At 42.3% G+C, this 15753-nt stretch overlaps 1 protein-coding gene across 2 annotated transcripts in view; it reads right to left on the bottom strand.

Annotated features, from left to right (window-relative positions):
* The window catches only part of EGFLAM (EGF like, fibronectin type III and laminin G domains), a 200888-nt gene extending 185364 nt beyond the window's left edge, over window positions 1-15524 (bottom strand). The window contains exon 1 of one of the 2 annotated variants that reach the window (XM_050795117.1): window positions 15081-15524. In XM_050795117.1, coding sequence (XP_050651074.1) covers window positions 15081-15177 — 97 coding nt within the window. In that variant the 5' untranslated portion in view covers window positions 15178-15524. The remainder of the gene's footprint in view (window positions 1-15080) is intronic. The other variant, XM_050795118.1, reaches the window with a different exon arrangement.
* Window positions 15525-15753: the final 229 nt, after the last annotated feature.

Below are 15753 nucleotides of genomic sequence, written 5' to 3'. Positions count from 1 at the left end.
CTTTCTACCCCTTTGTCTTTCTTCAACTCCCTCTTGAATGCCAATGACTCAAACATTTGCTCTTTTGATGCTATCCCATAAATCCTTTAAGCTTTCTTCATTCTTTTTTCATTTTTTCTTTTTAATCCTCACTGTATATTTTCAAATATCTTCAAGTTCACAGATTGTTTCTTCTGTTTAATCAACTTTGCTGTTGATATACTTTTCATTTTGTTCATTGTATTTTTCAGTTACAATATTTGATTTTTTAAAATATTTCTCTATTCAATTTCTCATTCTGGTCATTTATTCTTTTCTTCATTTCGTTAACTGTTTCTCTGCATTTTATTGAAGTTCATTGAACTTCCTTAAAACAGCTACTTTGAGTTTTTTTTCAGGACGTTCATGGAGCTCCATTTCTTCAGGGCTAGTCACTGGCGCCTTATTTTATTCATCTGATGATGTCATGTTTCCCTAATTGTTCTTGATCATTTTGGTCATGTGTCAATGTCTACACATTGATGAAGCAGATACTTATTCCAGTGTTCACAGTCTAGCTTTGTCTAAGAATGTCCTTCAATAGTAAGCCTATCTAGAGATTTTGGGCAGGTTGTCAGGGTGTTGTCCCCAAGACTCTGACTACTGCACACATTGCAGTGCAAGGGGGCCCTCTAAGCCCAAGTCTGTCACAGCTAGCACAGTGCCAAGCTGAAGTCCCATGGCTGCTAAAGCTGTCACAGCACAGGGCTAGAATCTCATGGCTGCTGAGACTGCTGCAGTGCTGAGGTGTAACCCAAAGCCCATGGTCACTGAAGCTAGTACAGCACTGGGGCATGCCCAAAACTCGCAGCTTCTGAGGCCTTCCTGACACTAGGGATTATTTGGAGTCCAAAGCCTCTGTAGTTAGCCAGCAGTGATGCAGACCAGAACCCGAGTCCATCTTGCAGGGGCTATGTGTTCCCATCTGGTGTTGGGATAGGTCTAGGGGCCATGTCTGTGGGTATCAGCCTGACATCAGGCTGCATAGGACTTTCCAGTGCTGGATTTTACTGTGGTGGGCCCAGTATTAGAGTGCAAAGCAAAGTCCTATGCTTATTTCTCTTTCTTTCTCTCAAGTGTATGGTATGTCTCTCCATGCTGTGCTGCCTATTGCTGGGGAAGCGGTGACATAGGTAATGTATAACTGTCCTTCCTACCTTTTTCAATGTGTCTTTTCTTATTGTTATGCTATAACTAGGTACAGTGATCTCCAACCTGGTTTCTCTAGCTCTTGGGAAGCATTTTCATGCGTGGATAGTTATTCAAATAGATGTTTATGCAGGGGAATGATTGCTGGAGAGTCCTATTCCACCATCTTACACCATCCTCCTCTTCTAAATCTTATTTTTTTAAATGTATTTCAAAGTAAATTTCAGATGTTGGTACACCTATCACTAATACTTCACCAATTCAAAACAATTTACTTAGTTTATTTTTAACTGCTATTGTAATGCAGGTTAGTTTTAGGTTATACACGACACAGACGCACACACATACACACACACCCCCGTCTCAAAATGTCAACTGATGAATGTTTCAGTCAATTGGTTGCTTTCAATAGGACTTACCAGGAGCATTCATTTTTATCAGGCATGTTGGTTCTTAAAAAACAAAGAATGAAAAATCCTTTGCAAACACTCTAGCTTTTGGCTGCTTTGCTTTCAAAGGAATATGGAATTGATCTTCATAAAGCAAGCCAGGGTCAGTACAATAAAATTGAAGAAGAATGTTGAAGAACTGGAGTACTGTTTTACTTATGACTTCACAGTCAGATCTCATTATGGTAGATTGTACTAGCTTTATCCCTTCTCCTGCAACTTGGCCTTTTCAATCATACCTCCCATGCCGTTCCCACACAAGCCTCTCTTTCCTTTGGTTTTAAAGACAAATGGGGGAAGGAGAATTGTTGAACATTGGACTATTTTAATCCCTCCCCACCTACTACTTTTCAATGTATGAGTAAACGGTATTGCCTTTGCTTCTTAGCCTCCAAAGACATGATAAAGCAAGTCTGAGGTAGCCCCATGCATTACTTCAAGCTCTACCTGTTCTCTAGGTATTGAAGATGAGATATTTCACAGCACAGACTCAATCAGAGTCTCCTTAAAACCCCACTATTCCAATAGCTTTTGGCAGCATGTAGGTGGGATTTAAATTATATATTGCTTCAGAGTGACTCTCTGGGGCATTCACTTCTCTGAATCATACTGAAATGTGGGTTTTCAAATGTCTGCATATGTTGTGCAAAAATGTTGGCACATGGAAGTGACATTTTTTCTGTATGCAATGAATTCAGAAGCTGGGAGTAGTATCAAATTAATCACACAATGTGAAAACGTATTTTCCCCAAATGAAGCCATTGTTTTCCATTCCATAACTGTCTGTGAAGGGCCAACCATATGTAAGATAATCCATTAGGCAATGAAGAGGATACAAAAGTAGAGAAACCATGGTGCTTTTCTTGACCAAGTTACATATCTAACAGAAGACATGAGTCAGGTATACAGATAATATAATATAAAGTAGAAAGGGAGAAGAGAGGAATGGCTTCTGGCTGGAAGAGTACACAAAGACTTCATAGAACTGGAGGTAACTGGGACATGCTTTGAAGCTTGTGTTTCCTTGGGTAGAGACAAGAGAAGGATATTCCAAGGGGTCAGATCAACATGTGGACAACATTCGGCATTGGGAAAGTGAAGAGGAGGTCTTTGGAATAGCAAATAATCTATCCTGGTTGGAATACAGGCATGTGCTCAGTGAAAAGACAGGAAAGTGAGTTGGGGCTATATTGTGACAGATTTCAGAGGCCCAGCTTTAGAGTTTGGAAAGCAGTAGTAAGCCAGAAAAGAATATTAAATTCAACAGTGATAGGATTGGAACTTCATTTTGGGAATATTATCCTGGTAGAGTATGGTTGAAGCAAAATGAAGATGGAGAACACATCATAGAAATAGCATCTTTTACATTTATTCTCTTAATATCACAGTAAAAAAGTAGCTAAAGAAATTTTGATATTCTAACTACAAATAATGTCTTTCAGGGTAGGGAGCCATGCAGCTGATGCCTGAAAAATCTATTACTACTACCGTGGCCTGATCCTTTCTTCTTGATTTTGTACAAAGTCCAAAACAAATGTTGGGTGTTTTTATTAAACTCAAAGTTGACTCCAACTCTTTCATCAATATCAGAACTTTATGACTAATATAAACACCAAAAGTCTTCATTTGAGGAAATAAACTCTAATAATTCATGATATAAAATTAAGGAAATGAAATTCTTTTCATTTCCACTTTCGTGGATGCCTAAGCTCAATTATACATTTATGTCAATGTTGTCAATATTAGGGTTTACAATAAATATAGAAAAGTTAACTACCACTATATAAACTCTATAAACCGCAATGAATCTAGTTAATATGCACTAACATTGGAGTGCCCATTATGTACCAAATGTTTAGGTACTTTTGTAGGTATATCTTCTGTCGTCATCAAAGTTTCTCATTTACTTATCACACAAAACCTTCGTAGTACGTATTATGGACCTTAAATTTCAGATGAAATATATAAGGCATAAAGAAACTATTCTATCTGGAATCAGACAGCAATACATTTTAAAGCTAGAATTCAAACCCAGGTCTGTCTGACTGGAGTCTTACTACAGTTCCTCCAAGGTGAAGGGATGCGTATTATGGGTATAGGTTGCGGCTAAGCTTGTCAATTACTTAAAAACGACTATCAAATGAATGCTTGTGGGTTTTTTTTTCCAAACTAATGGTTTATCTAACTACACCAATTAGGAATTCCCAGAACATCAAAGAGATGTTTGAGAAACTAACAGAAGCCTTGAGACTGGAATGATAAACCTTGAAATATGACACATTGAAGGTCTAACAAATATCATTTGCTACTAAGGAGGATGGCTAAATTGTGGAGGGATGGAAAGCTTCAGAGCCAGGCTGTGTCATCTGGGTGGTCCTTGAGATCCCAAGAGGGTTTTCCATAGAAGACATCTGAAAAGATTTTGGGGATATCCTCCAGCTGCTACAACTGCTTCTCAGTTGCAAACAGACCTGCAGTCATCCAGCGTTTTGTAAAATAAGCCACTTTCCCCACATACCAACCAGTGAGGAGCATGACTGAAAGCTGTCCCCGGTCACTCTACAGAGTGTCCCATGACACACATGGAGTCTTTCTACGTGAAGCCTGGATGAGGAGCGTGTCTTCTTGATGAGGTCCCTCCTGGCTGCAGAGCTAGACTCAAGCACATAGCAATAATCGCACTCTTATCCATTAGCTGCAGAAACACCTCTGGGTTGATGGGAAGCAACAAGGGCTAGAGGCTGGATGACCTAGGTTCATGTCTTGGCTATTCTTGTTTCCTTTTTGTTAAGTCATCTGCCCTGACTTCCTGGTAGGGCAAGGATTGCAAAGATCAAATGAGATCATTTTTAGAAGTGCTTTGAAAAGTGCACAGTGGTTCAACCAACTGTATCAATTTGTTTTTGTTGAGATCAGCCCACACCATCTTCATCTTCATCAAAGAAGGCTGTGGTGTCTAAAAAAAAGATTTTTTTATAATTTAAGAAGCAACTCTCACTGAATATTCTACCATGTCTAGTCAGTCCTTTTTGTTATGGTACACAAACAGAAGGAGTTTCTAGTAAACTAGGAGTGGGAGGGACTAGAGTTCTAGTTGATATGCCTTAGAAACTCACTCTATTTAATCCACTGGGTAGTGACTTTTTGGCTGTTTTTGTTGTTGTTGCTGTTGAGACAGGGTCTTGCTCCCATCGCCCAGGCTGGAGTGCAGCGACAGGATCATGTATCACTGCAGCCTCGACTTCCTGAGCTCAGGTGATCCTCCCACCTCAGCCTTCTGAGTAGCTGGGACTATAAGTGTGCACATCACCACGACTGGCTAATTTTTTGTATTTTAGTAGAGACGGGGTTTCGCCATGTGGCCCAGGCTGGTCTCAAACTCCTAGGCTCAAGCAATCCACCCACCACTTCAGCCTCCCAAAGTGCTAGGATTACAGGCATGAGACACTGAACCTGGCCAACTTTTTTTAAAAGGGATTAATTTTACCTTTGTAAAATGTGGGAAACATATAGTAACATATAGCACATATGCACTTACCCATATACATATTTTTGAACCTTACTGCAAACTGGCCTAAATCAATTTGACTGCTTGGTTTTTAGATTCCTTTTTAAAATTGTGGTGGCCTCCAGCAAGTAAAAATAGAAGGTAACTATTTGCTTTTGAACCAGGTTGTACACTACAATGAAAGCAAATTCCAAGTCAAATTCTGCCACATATACAAATATCCATGGGCAAGAAGTCACAAAAATTATCATACAATCTGCTGCTGTAAATTTGGTGATGTCTCCTCTTTGTCCTTTCAGGAACTCCAAAGCACTGCATCAGAGACAATCTACCACATCTGGTTCTTTTTCTTCCTGTGCACATTACTGAACCACATTTCCCAGAAACCTTACAGTTGGGTTGGGGCAACATGACCATATTCTGATTTGGCACAGAAAATCTCTAACAAGACTTCTTTTTCTTTACCTCCCACCCTGGAGGTCCATTTTAAAGATGGTGGTGTTATAAGATGGTGCTATTAAAAACAGAATGACTCGAATCTTCAAGTCACCCTTTCGAGGAAGACAGTTGAGGCGGGCTGCCTAGAAAGATACATCCACTTTGGACTATAGACTAAGTCCAAAAAATAAATTTTTTGTCAAGCCACCAAGATTTGGATTTGTTACAATAGGTAATGCTAATTACCCTAATTAATACAAGCACCTGCTTGAATCTGCTAAGAGAGATACATCAATATTCTCATGGCAAAATCAGCGAACCATCTTGCTGGGTGGGGCCAGGCAAACGACTACAATTGTGTAAGGGAAATGCAGAAATGAATGGAACTCTAGCTGTATTCAGCCGCTCCAAAGTAGCTTGATTTCTGGAGTTGTTGGATTCTTACTCTTTGTCCACGTAAAAATAGAGGGACATGAATAATCTTTCTAGTTAATCACATATTTCACCAATAAAAACATTGCATCTAACATAATCTATGCCAATTAACAAACCCTCTAGTGTGACTATCTGATAACATCATTCTAAGTATTTTTGCTGCCACTTTGAACGTCATAATAAAGTTCTTCAAATAATTACTAACCAGTCTGAATTCCTGCCTAAGACAGAGGTGAAGTTCCAAATATTTAACCACCGGCATGGCACAATCACCAAGAGATGAAAATAGATGTAAATTCTTATGCCAGAGTGGTACCTTCTAGCCTGGATTACTTCAAGTGTTAACTAAGACCCCCTAAGGTAGAGATTAAAGTAATTCATACAGTCACTGTTTATATTGAAGTATTTTAAAAATAACTCACAGACAATATAACAGGTGCCTAATTCACAGCCATCACCCATTTTATTTATTTCTCTGCTCACTCCAAGAAGTACAAGCAAAGGATCATGGGATCTATTCCTAACGGAAAGATTAGATCAATAAAATTAGCCATCTGTCCATGGAAGTCTTTAAACTCAGGTTGTATTTAAGTATCATGTTTCCAAGTGCCCAGATGTTACAGAAAAGTGCCTGCTGATACAACTCCTTTTGCACAATGTAAGCCACTAAATGGCTAATATAAACTTATTGCACCAAGAAAAATAAATAGCATTAACATTGCATTAAATCTGATTGGGGATTTTGGTTGCCCTGTCAGCAAACACAAGTGTTAAAATTTAAATTGCTCAGGACTTGCAGAGTCAGGCAAGAAAGAATTGTCAAGTGTCTTTAGGGGAATAGAGAAGGGAGATACTGGAAATGAGATCAAAGCACTGGGATGCATATCCTTGCTCGATCTGGTTGGTGAAAGTAATAATAATTACTATGACTATTGTTAGATCATCTTCTGTCCTTAGGTAGCACTTCAGCTCTTTCAAAGCACTAGTCTGCTTTGGATAAGTGGGGTCTTTTGCCAGCTAAGGAAACATCAATAGGAAATGGACTAAGTGAGCCCGGTCTATCTTTCCATGTCCCTAGTAGTGATTCCTGAATTACTCCAACCAACTTATCAGTGAGCAAAACCTGGACCATTTCTTAGCTCTCTGGCTTTACGGAGACTTTCACTGACTCCCAGCAACATATCAGTTTGGATAATTCTGTTTTAGGAACAGTTGCTGCCCTACCACATCCTGCAAAACCTCCCCCAAGACAATTACCAGGCAAAAATCATCCTCATTTTCCAAACCAAAAATCAAGGCATGTGGTTGACCAGAGAGTCTTTCTAATTTGTTAATTCATTTGTCTGAAAAATGTTACAATTCAATACAAATTACATCACATGTAACCATACCTTAATACATATGGAAAAGAATAAAAAGTACATAAAATCACAAATGTCTGTGTTTATTACTTCTGATGCCTGGAAATTAGAAATTCTTCTAGGTTTTTCTTCTTTGTCCAGATTAAACAATCCCAATTTCTCAAATATTGCCTTCAAATGTCAGTCTTCTAATCCTTTTTAACGCCCTGGTACATTACCATATTGGATCTTCCCTGGAACACTATATGGTAGGGTCTTTCTTTATCCTATTTTTACAGATGAGTAAACTGAGGATTATGGAGCATATATAACTGACCCACTGTCACCATGTAGCTGTAAAGTGTCAGAACTTGAACCCAAATGTGGGTAACATCAAAATATGTGCTCTCACGCAAGCCTTCATGCTCCACCAAGAGAAACCAGCCTTGAAGGCTGAAAGAACAAGCTTGGGATTGGGGGTGAGGGAAGGTAAGGGGGGAAAACGTTGGTTATATAGAGAACAGCGTGGCTTTTTTATTAACGCCATTGCAAGGTTTCCCTCTTTGACCAGTCAGCTTAGAGTCTAAGGGCAGGGTTGTTCTGGTTAAACAGAGATGCCCAGAGCAACGTGTTGTCGTCGTCAGGAGTTACAGCTGGGCGTGGTGGTAGGAAGTGGAGACGATCAGCATAACACAGAATACCTGGTTCGAGGTACCAGAGAGAAGTAGGCAGTAGGGGAGTCCAAACTCTCTTTTGGCATGTCTCAAAGTGTGCATCAAGTCATCTGAGGTTCTTGTTTAAAAAGGCGGGTGCCCGGCATTGCACTCTAAAAACTCACATCCACTTAGTGCAGGAATTACTGCTGAGGGCGGAGACCCGCGCAGAGCCAGCTCTGGAACGTGCGCCCTCTGCTGGCAGAAATTTTGTTTGACTCACCTAAGCCACTCTACATGAGAACCCATGAGGGGTTCTGCAAGGAAGCAAAAGTACCCCCGCTCATTTCAGGAGGCTGAAGTTACACCCTGGGGTCCTTCCTTGAAGGGGAGGTCCACAATCAAAGATGGTTTTGGGGAATTTCCTCTAAAAGCTGCCATATCTCCTCACCTTTTCCCTTTTACGATACCTGAAATAGCAGGTGCATCTCTAAGATGTGCAGCTTGACATGTAAAAACAAAGGCAAGGCACACGGGCCTTGAGCGACTCAAAAGATTTTCTGCTGCAATCAAGACATCACATCATTCAGTCAGCTGGGAAACACTACAGTCCCGTTTGCCAGGGTGTGAGGCATGAGAACACGAGGTAGCCACAGGATAGCCCTGGGCAAGCTGGGGTCCCACCTCAGCCTCAGATGCTGAGTCCCAGTCTTCCAGAAATCTAGCCAAAATTACTAGACCACTTTTGGGCTGTAGTAAGCCATGAACAGATGGACAACTATTCCCCAAAGAATGCTAAGATTATTAAAGCCCTCGGCTCTGGGTAAGAAAAACAAAAAGCACCAATCAGCTCCTTTCTGGCCAAGCCACTCTTCCCTGAGAAGGAATTCAGAAAAACAAGTCTTGCCTCACATTAAACTACACTTACTCCTGACCTTGACTTCTCTGTCCCTTTACCTCACAGAGAATTAATGGAAAGAAAGAGTGAGACAAACAATGAGAGATGGAGTCAGAGAGAGAGGTGCTTCCTAATGAAGATTAAACACGATGTTGAAACCAATAGGAGGGGAGGCAGGCTGATGGAGTGAAGAATCAGAGGAAAACATGTCTGTCTGCCTGAATTACTTGGGGCGCTAGGAGTTGGGTGTTGGGGATGCGTGTGCTACGTCTCTAGCCCCTAGCTTCTAGTGCCCCATAGGTTTTGTGAGCTAGAGATTTCCCGGAGAAATGAGACAGCCTGAATCAGCACTGCGATATGGAGTACAGTGGACTGGAAAGCGGACAGGAAGGAACACACGGATGAGAGAATCTCCCCCAAAAGCCACGCTTTGGGTAGAGGGTTTGGATAAAAGCTATAAGCGAGGAAGTAACCAGTCTCTTGTGAATTCCAGGTAGATCAAGGTGGCATTGGGGAAGTAGACCAGGGTGACCCCTGATCCCTGGCCACCGCCCATTAGCCATTCAGCCTCACACTAGCAGCAGCAGAATGCCACTAGAGGTGCATGTATCTCTACCAGCAACCAACAAGGTGTATTGCCCACAAGCTAACTCTTCTCTTCCAGCCTTTTCTTTTTGCTTCCTGACTTTCCTTACATCTTTATTCTAGTTTGATTATACCACTAGAGAAATGTTGAGAAAGTGGAAAGAAAAAGATGAGAGAGCTGCATCTTGCTAAGGATGACTGTGAACGCCCAGATCCTCCAGGGAAAACCTTGAACTCTGAACGCTGATTTGACCTTCTCCCACTGACCCTGGGACCTCAGGCAAACTGGACAGGCAGGAGAAAAGGCAGGACCCGTGCAGTTCTCCAGCTCCTCTAGTGCCAGAGAGTTAATAAATGTCAGGAGACTTGTCTAAATAAACAAAGAGCAACCCCAGGCTCTAGGCCTGGGAGCACCAGTCTTTAACCCCAGGAACCCTTCCCAGACATGCCACGGCAGTCAGCCCTAAGTCTGACTTCACTGACAGAAGCTTGTAGAGAGACAAAGATCTATACCCTATCTACTGCATAGAAATGAGGATGGCTTCATGGCACCAGCCACTGTGGCCTGAGAGCTACAGCAAGGCTTCCAAGCTGGAGACGGCTTTGCCTCAGACGTACCACCTCCCACCACCAAGCATAAGAGTGCTTAGAAAATAAAGCCAAGATAGCCATACAAAAGCAAATAAACCTCGACTTATATCTCACACCTCCTACAAAATTAACTCAAAATGAATTATAGACCTAAATGTAAAACCTAAAAAACTTCTGCAATAAAACATAGGGAAACATCTTTGCAGCCACGGGTTAAGCTTTCAAAAAAACAGCGTGAGCGATTTAAAAAACTGATAAATTAGACCTTATCAAAATGTAAATCTTCTGCATTTTGAAAGACACCATTAAGAAAATAAAAAAGACAAGCCACATACTAGAAGCTGAGATTCACAAAACACAGATCTTATAAAGTACTTGCATCCAGAATATACGAAAAACACTTAAAACTCAATCATAAGAAAATAAACATCCCAATTTTTTTTTCTTTCTTTTTTTTGAGACAGTCTTCCTTTGTCACCCAGGCTGAAGTGCAGTGGTGCAATCTTGGCGCACGGTAACCTCCGTCTCCAAGGGTAAAGTGATTCTTGTGCCTCAGCCTCCCAAGTAGCTGGGACTACAGGCATGCACCACCAAGCCTGGCTAATTTTTGTATTTTTTGTAGAGCTGGAGTTTCGCCATGTTGGCCAGGCTGGTCTCGAACTCCTGGCTTCAAGTGATCCTCCCACCTTGGCCTTCCAAAGTGCTGGGATTACAGGCATGGGCCACCAAGCCTGGCAAACATCCCAATTTTTAAAAATCAGCCAAAGATTTAAACAAATTTCACCAAAGAAAAGATGGCAGATAAATAATTTTTTTAAATGTTCAATATAATTAGTCATTAGAGAAATGCAAATTAAAACTGTGATGACATACTATTACATGCTTTTTATAATAGAATCGCTAAAACAAAACAGAAAAAAACAACTCTACCAAGTGTTGTAGAGGATTAGGAGCAGCTAGAACATTCATACATTGTATGAATGTAAGATGGTACAGCCACTTTGGAAAACAGTTTGGTGATTTCTTATCCAGTTCAACATACACCTGCCATGTGACGCAGTGATCCCACTCCTGTTTACCAAGAGAAATGGAAACATATATCTTCCAAAGACTTATATGTGCACGTGTCTAGGAACTATATTCATAATAGCCTAAAACTGAAGACAACTTAAAAGTCCACTAACTAGCAAATGGTTAAACAAACTGGAATTTCAACGCACAACTACTCAACAATAAGAAAGGAACAAACTTCCAATATATGCAAAAACATGGATGCATCTTCCGGATGCAAAATATGACATTCTGGAAGAGGCAAAACTGCAGGGATAGAAGTTAGATCAGTGGTTACCAGGGGCTGGGAGGGAGTCATTTTTCTACAAACGGACACAAGGGAATATGTAAGGATGATGGAAGTGTTCTATATATTTCTATTCCGGTGGTGATTACATTGCTGTGTATGTTTGTTAGGGCTCATCAAACTGTAGACTTATGAAATTTATTGTATATAAATTATACCTCAATAAATCTGACTTTAAAATGATAATAAGGACAAGAGTTAGCATTATGCCTGCGGGAATGAAGTGACTTGTTGCATGCTGGTTCCCTCAGTTGTCTGGATTTCCCCCTCCCTTCTTCCTGCCCCACCACAGAAGAATGGCAGTCCTCCTGCACTTTCTGGTGAGACTCAGGTGATGGGACAAGCACTAGGCTAGAGACCACTCAGGAGGGTGGGAGGTCTAGGTACTAGTTCCAGTTCAGCTTCTGATGTTAACTGGGGCAAGTCACTGAGTCACCCTCAACCTCACTGCAAAATGAGGATTTTTCACTTCCTTCCAGGCCTATGATTCTAACTTGTAGTCTGAAAAGGAATGAAGGCTATCCAACACGTTGTGTTTCCACACCGTGAAGGTCTGGGGAAAGGACAGGGCCCTAAACCCTCCCATTCTTCGGTGACCCCTTTTTCTACCTTCAGGTTCTCTAGTGGGCCCTCTGGCCCTCACAAGCCTTAATCCTCAGGAGTTCAACAAGAGAAGCAAGTGGTTCATCATCACACCATAAGGCCACACCCTGTGATTCGTATAAATGAGGCCAGTAGACAGTAGCTTCCAAAACTTTTTCAGTATCATAAGCGTTCTGTTGTGTTAAGAGGCATGGGCATATCCCATTTACAAGTGTTTAAGAGCAACACAGGATCCCCACACAAAACAGCAGCCTCCACCTAGCCTCCAGTGTCAGACCCACGGGAGCTCCACTCTTCAACCTTCAGGAAGACACCCTACAAGACATGTTATACACCTCTGCAAACACAGTGTTCTGGGACTCAGTTTCTGGTCCTGAAGATCAGAGCTGAAATTTCCATTCCACCGCTTACTAGTTGCGTGACCTTGAGTGAGATATTTAACCTCTCTAAACCACAATTTCTCCTTCAGAAAAAAAAGGGATAATAATAGTCCCCATCTCCCAGGGCTATTGGGTTGATTAAATAAATCACTATGCATCCAGTTCTTAGAACAGTGTAGCAAGCACTTAGTGTTCGTTATTATGATTTAATTTAACTTAATTTGAAAACTGTCATTTCTTGTAAGTCTTGGCAAATGCAGAGGTTTCTTTATTAATGTTCAGTGTCAAAAGATGAGCTATCTTGGGGTGAAGAGAAAGGTTGCTTGTGTTGAACCCAAACTAGACTCAGACTTGAAGCTGCTACTCGGTTTTTTCTCACCAGAGGTAGGTGGGGATGGGGAATTTGCAGGTTGATTTTGAATCCAAGACTTCTCCAACAATGCTGTACTTATCAAAAGTAGACTTAGGAGTATGAGAAGACAGGGAGGGTCATCCAAATAAAACAGAAGCGCTCCAGTATGCCTGCACAGTGGCCACGATACCTTCAAAGTACTATATATGAACCAATTTCTGTTGAGGAAACAAGGTACAAAGAAACTCCCATATGGATACTAGCAGGATTTGCTGGTGTCTGGGGAAAATTATAAATCAGCTGGTTGCTGCTCACATCAGAGCCAAGCAGGGCACATTCAGTTTTTTAATCTGGACCAATTTTCCGGATCAAAAACTAGTCTTTCCAAGGGATGTAAATGCAGGAGGGAAATTTCCCCTGAAGTTTATGAAGTAGCCGTCATTTTAATCTGAGAAGTTTTCCAACCTGAAAGCCAGTGTCTGGATAAAATTATAAAGTAATAAAAATAAAACTCTTCTAGGTTGAACCTAAACACTTCTATCTCAAATTTTATGTAATTAATACGCCAAAGTATTTAAGAGGTGGTGTTTCCACTATCAAAACCCTATCTATGCTTCAGATAAAACCAAAGAGGTCAGCATGGCATATACCTGATATGAATATCAGAATGAGACCCTGAATGAATCAGGTAGAAAATCTTTTTAGGAGAAGAACTACAAAAAATAAGAAAGAAAATATGGTGACCCATATGAGCAGTTTTATACTACAGGTTTTTATAAAATACTTCTTAAAAACTCCCGTTAAATGGATTAAAATATATCCTTAAAAAAGCATTGCATACAATGTTCATGCTTTAAAACTATAGATATAACTACGCTTTGTTTAAAAATTGTGACAATTAATGGGTTATTTCATGTGAATAAATCTGCAAAATGCAATTGATCGTGATGTGGTTATCTTAAGGAGGAAAGTTAGAAAGAAGCCCTTCACTGAAATCCTTGAAGGTGTGTGTATGTGTGCATGCAGGAAGAGAAACAGTTTAATGTGATATTACCTTGGACTGAAGCTATTATCTCCAAAATGAATTGAAGAGCTCATCAGTGGAATGGCTCATAATTTAAATATGGTGTAGATTATGATAACGACCTTAGATTTCAAGGCAGGTAACAAGTGCTGGTAATAAGAGATACAGCGCAAAGACTGAGAGTGTTTCCAGAGCCGAAATGCAACAAGTCGTATTTCCAGATAGAGAGTTCCAATGTGAAAATATTTAAGCATCCACATGGGATCCCGCTAAGACGATTTTCTTTGCCCTCTGATAAATTTTCCTAGCTTTGTCTCTTTCTTACAGAAACGTTTGTGAAGACAAACTGCACTTTCTGTGAGGTTTTGCAGACTGCATTCAAATAAAAGTTACATTGTTTTCCATTGTTCATAAGATATAATTAATCCCATAAGACAACCTCCCTTACAAAGTAAGCTAAGACAAAACAGATTTTTCAGAATTCTAAATATGGTCCCAGCAGAAAATAATAAAAATCATTATTTGGGAAACAATGTTTAGAACTTCATTGTTTAGAATGTTCTACTTTGAATAATCTCACAACATAGGCCAAATCAAAGTAGACCAAAATAAACGAAGACTTTTTACCTATATGAAGCTAGAGGAAATACACGTTATGGTTTCAAGTTCTCCCCCAATCCTCAATCCCTTATAACAAGCTGCAACGCACATATCTTTGTTTAAATAGCAGAGCAAAGACAGGAGTTCAAAACACGGTAAAATTAACCCACTGGGTGCTTCCTTCTGAACAAACGGCCCCAGAGTGGAAGAGGATGCTAAGAGCAGAGTCCACATCCCCGCACAGTGCGTGGGGAGGACCGGAGATGGGCAGAGGGGGCTCCAGGCAGCCCTTAAGACACTTAACAGGAAATGGCTGAGCTCTGGACACTATGAATTCAGTAAGATGTTTGGAGACGCAGGAGGGGCCGGTTTGACTCCTCTGCACGGTTGCCATCCTCTGTAATTGAGACAGCACGATCGCTGTCCCAACTCTCAGCTCTCTGCGGTCAAACACGGGGACCACCACCTCTACCGTGTCTGGAAAACTGATCATTCTTTTAACAAATAAATACCCTAGAGCCGCCCGGGGGCGGGGGAGGGCTAGGTTCGCGTCTTTTCTCAGCTCCTGGCAGAGCTGAAGCGAGTTAAGCCGACGCTGGTCGGGAAGAAGGAGGCGGTGCGCTGCCGGCTCTGTGTCCTCGCCCGGGAGCCCAGCAGGGGCGCTCCGGGCGTGGTGGCTCCGGGCGGAGCAGCGCATTACCTGGTTTTCGGATGGCCGCTCGGAGCGACACCGCGCCGGGTCCGAGGCTGGAAGCCAGGAGCAGGAGCCGGAGCAAGACGCCTAGGATTAAATCCATTTTGCCGCCGGCGCCTGCAAAGTTTCACCAAGTCCCGGGCGCACAGGGAAAGGGCGTCTCCGGGGGCGCGTTGCGGACGCAGCCCCCGCGGATCCCCGGGCCAGCGCGAGGAGGTGGGGGGTTTCGGGGTCTGGGCCCGGAACCACGGGGCAGTTCCAAGAGGCAGGACTGCAGCCGGGAGGTCGGCGTGCGGGAGTGAAGCCTGCTGCAAGCTGCAGGGCTTTTCGCGGGGGCGGGGGCGACGAAGGAGGCGGACGGGGAGGGAAGGGCTGGCCGCGGGAAGGAGGGAGGCTCGACCGGCCCGGGGATGAAATTACAATCGAGTGGAATTGAGAGGGGCAGGCCCTGAAACGTTCACTCCTCGCCCACCTCGGAAGCAGACAGACCGCCCCTCACCCTCTCTAGCGACCCCCAGCGTAGCCGTTCCTGGCTGGTGACCTAGATTGGGGGCCTGGGAGGGACCGACTTCAAGCACTGGAGACGCAAGGCAGGAGTTAGGCGACTGCGGGTCGAGGACCCTCCGCGGTCCTCACCCTGAAACCTTGGGACGCCCCCCACTCCACTAGGGCCCTCCTC

Source organism: Macaca thibetana, chromosome 6, assembly GCF_024542745.1.
Source record: "Macaca thibetana thibetana isolate TM-01 chromosome 6, ASM2454274v1, whole genome shotgun sequence".
In the NCBI taxonomy this organism is placed as follows: Eukaryota; Metazoa; Chordata; class Mammalia; order Primates; family Cercopithecidae; genus Macaca; species Macaca thibetana.
This window is presented reverse-complemented; position numbering and strand designations above follow the sequence as displayed.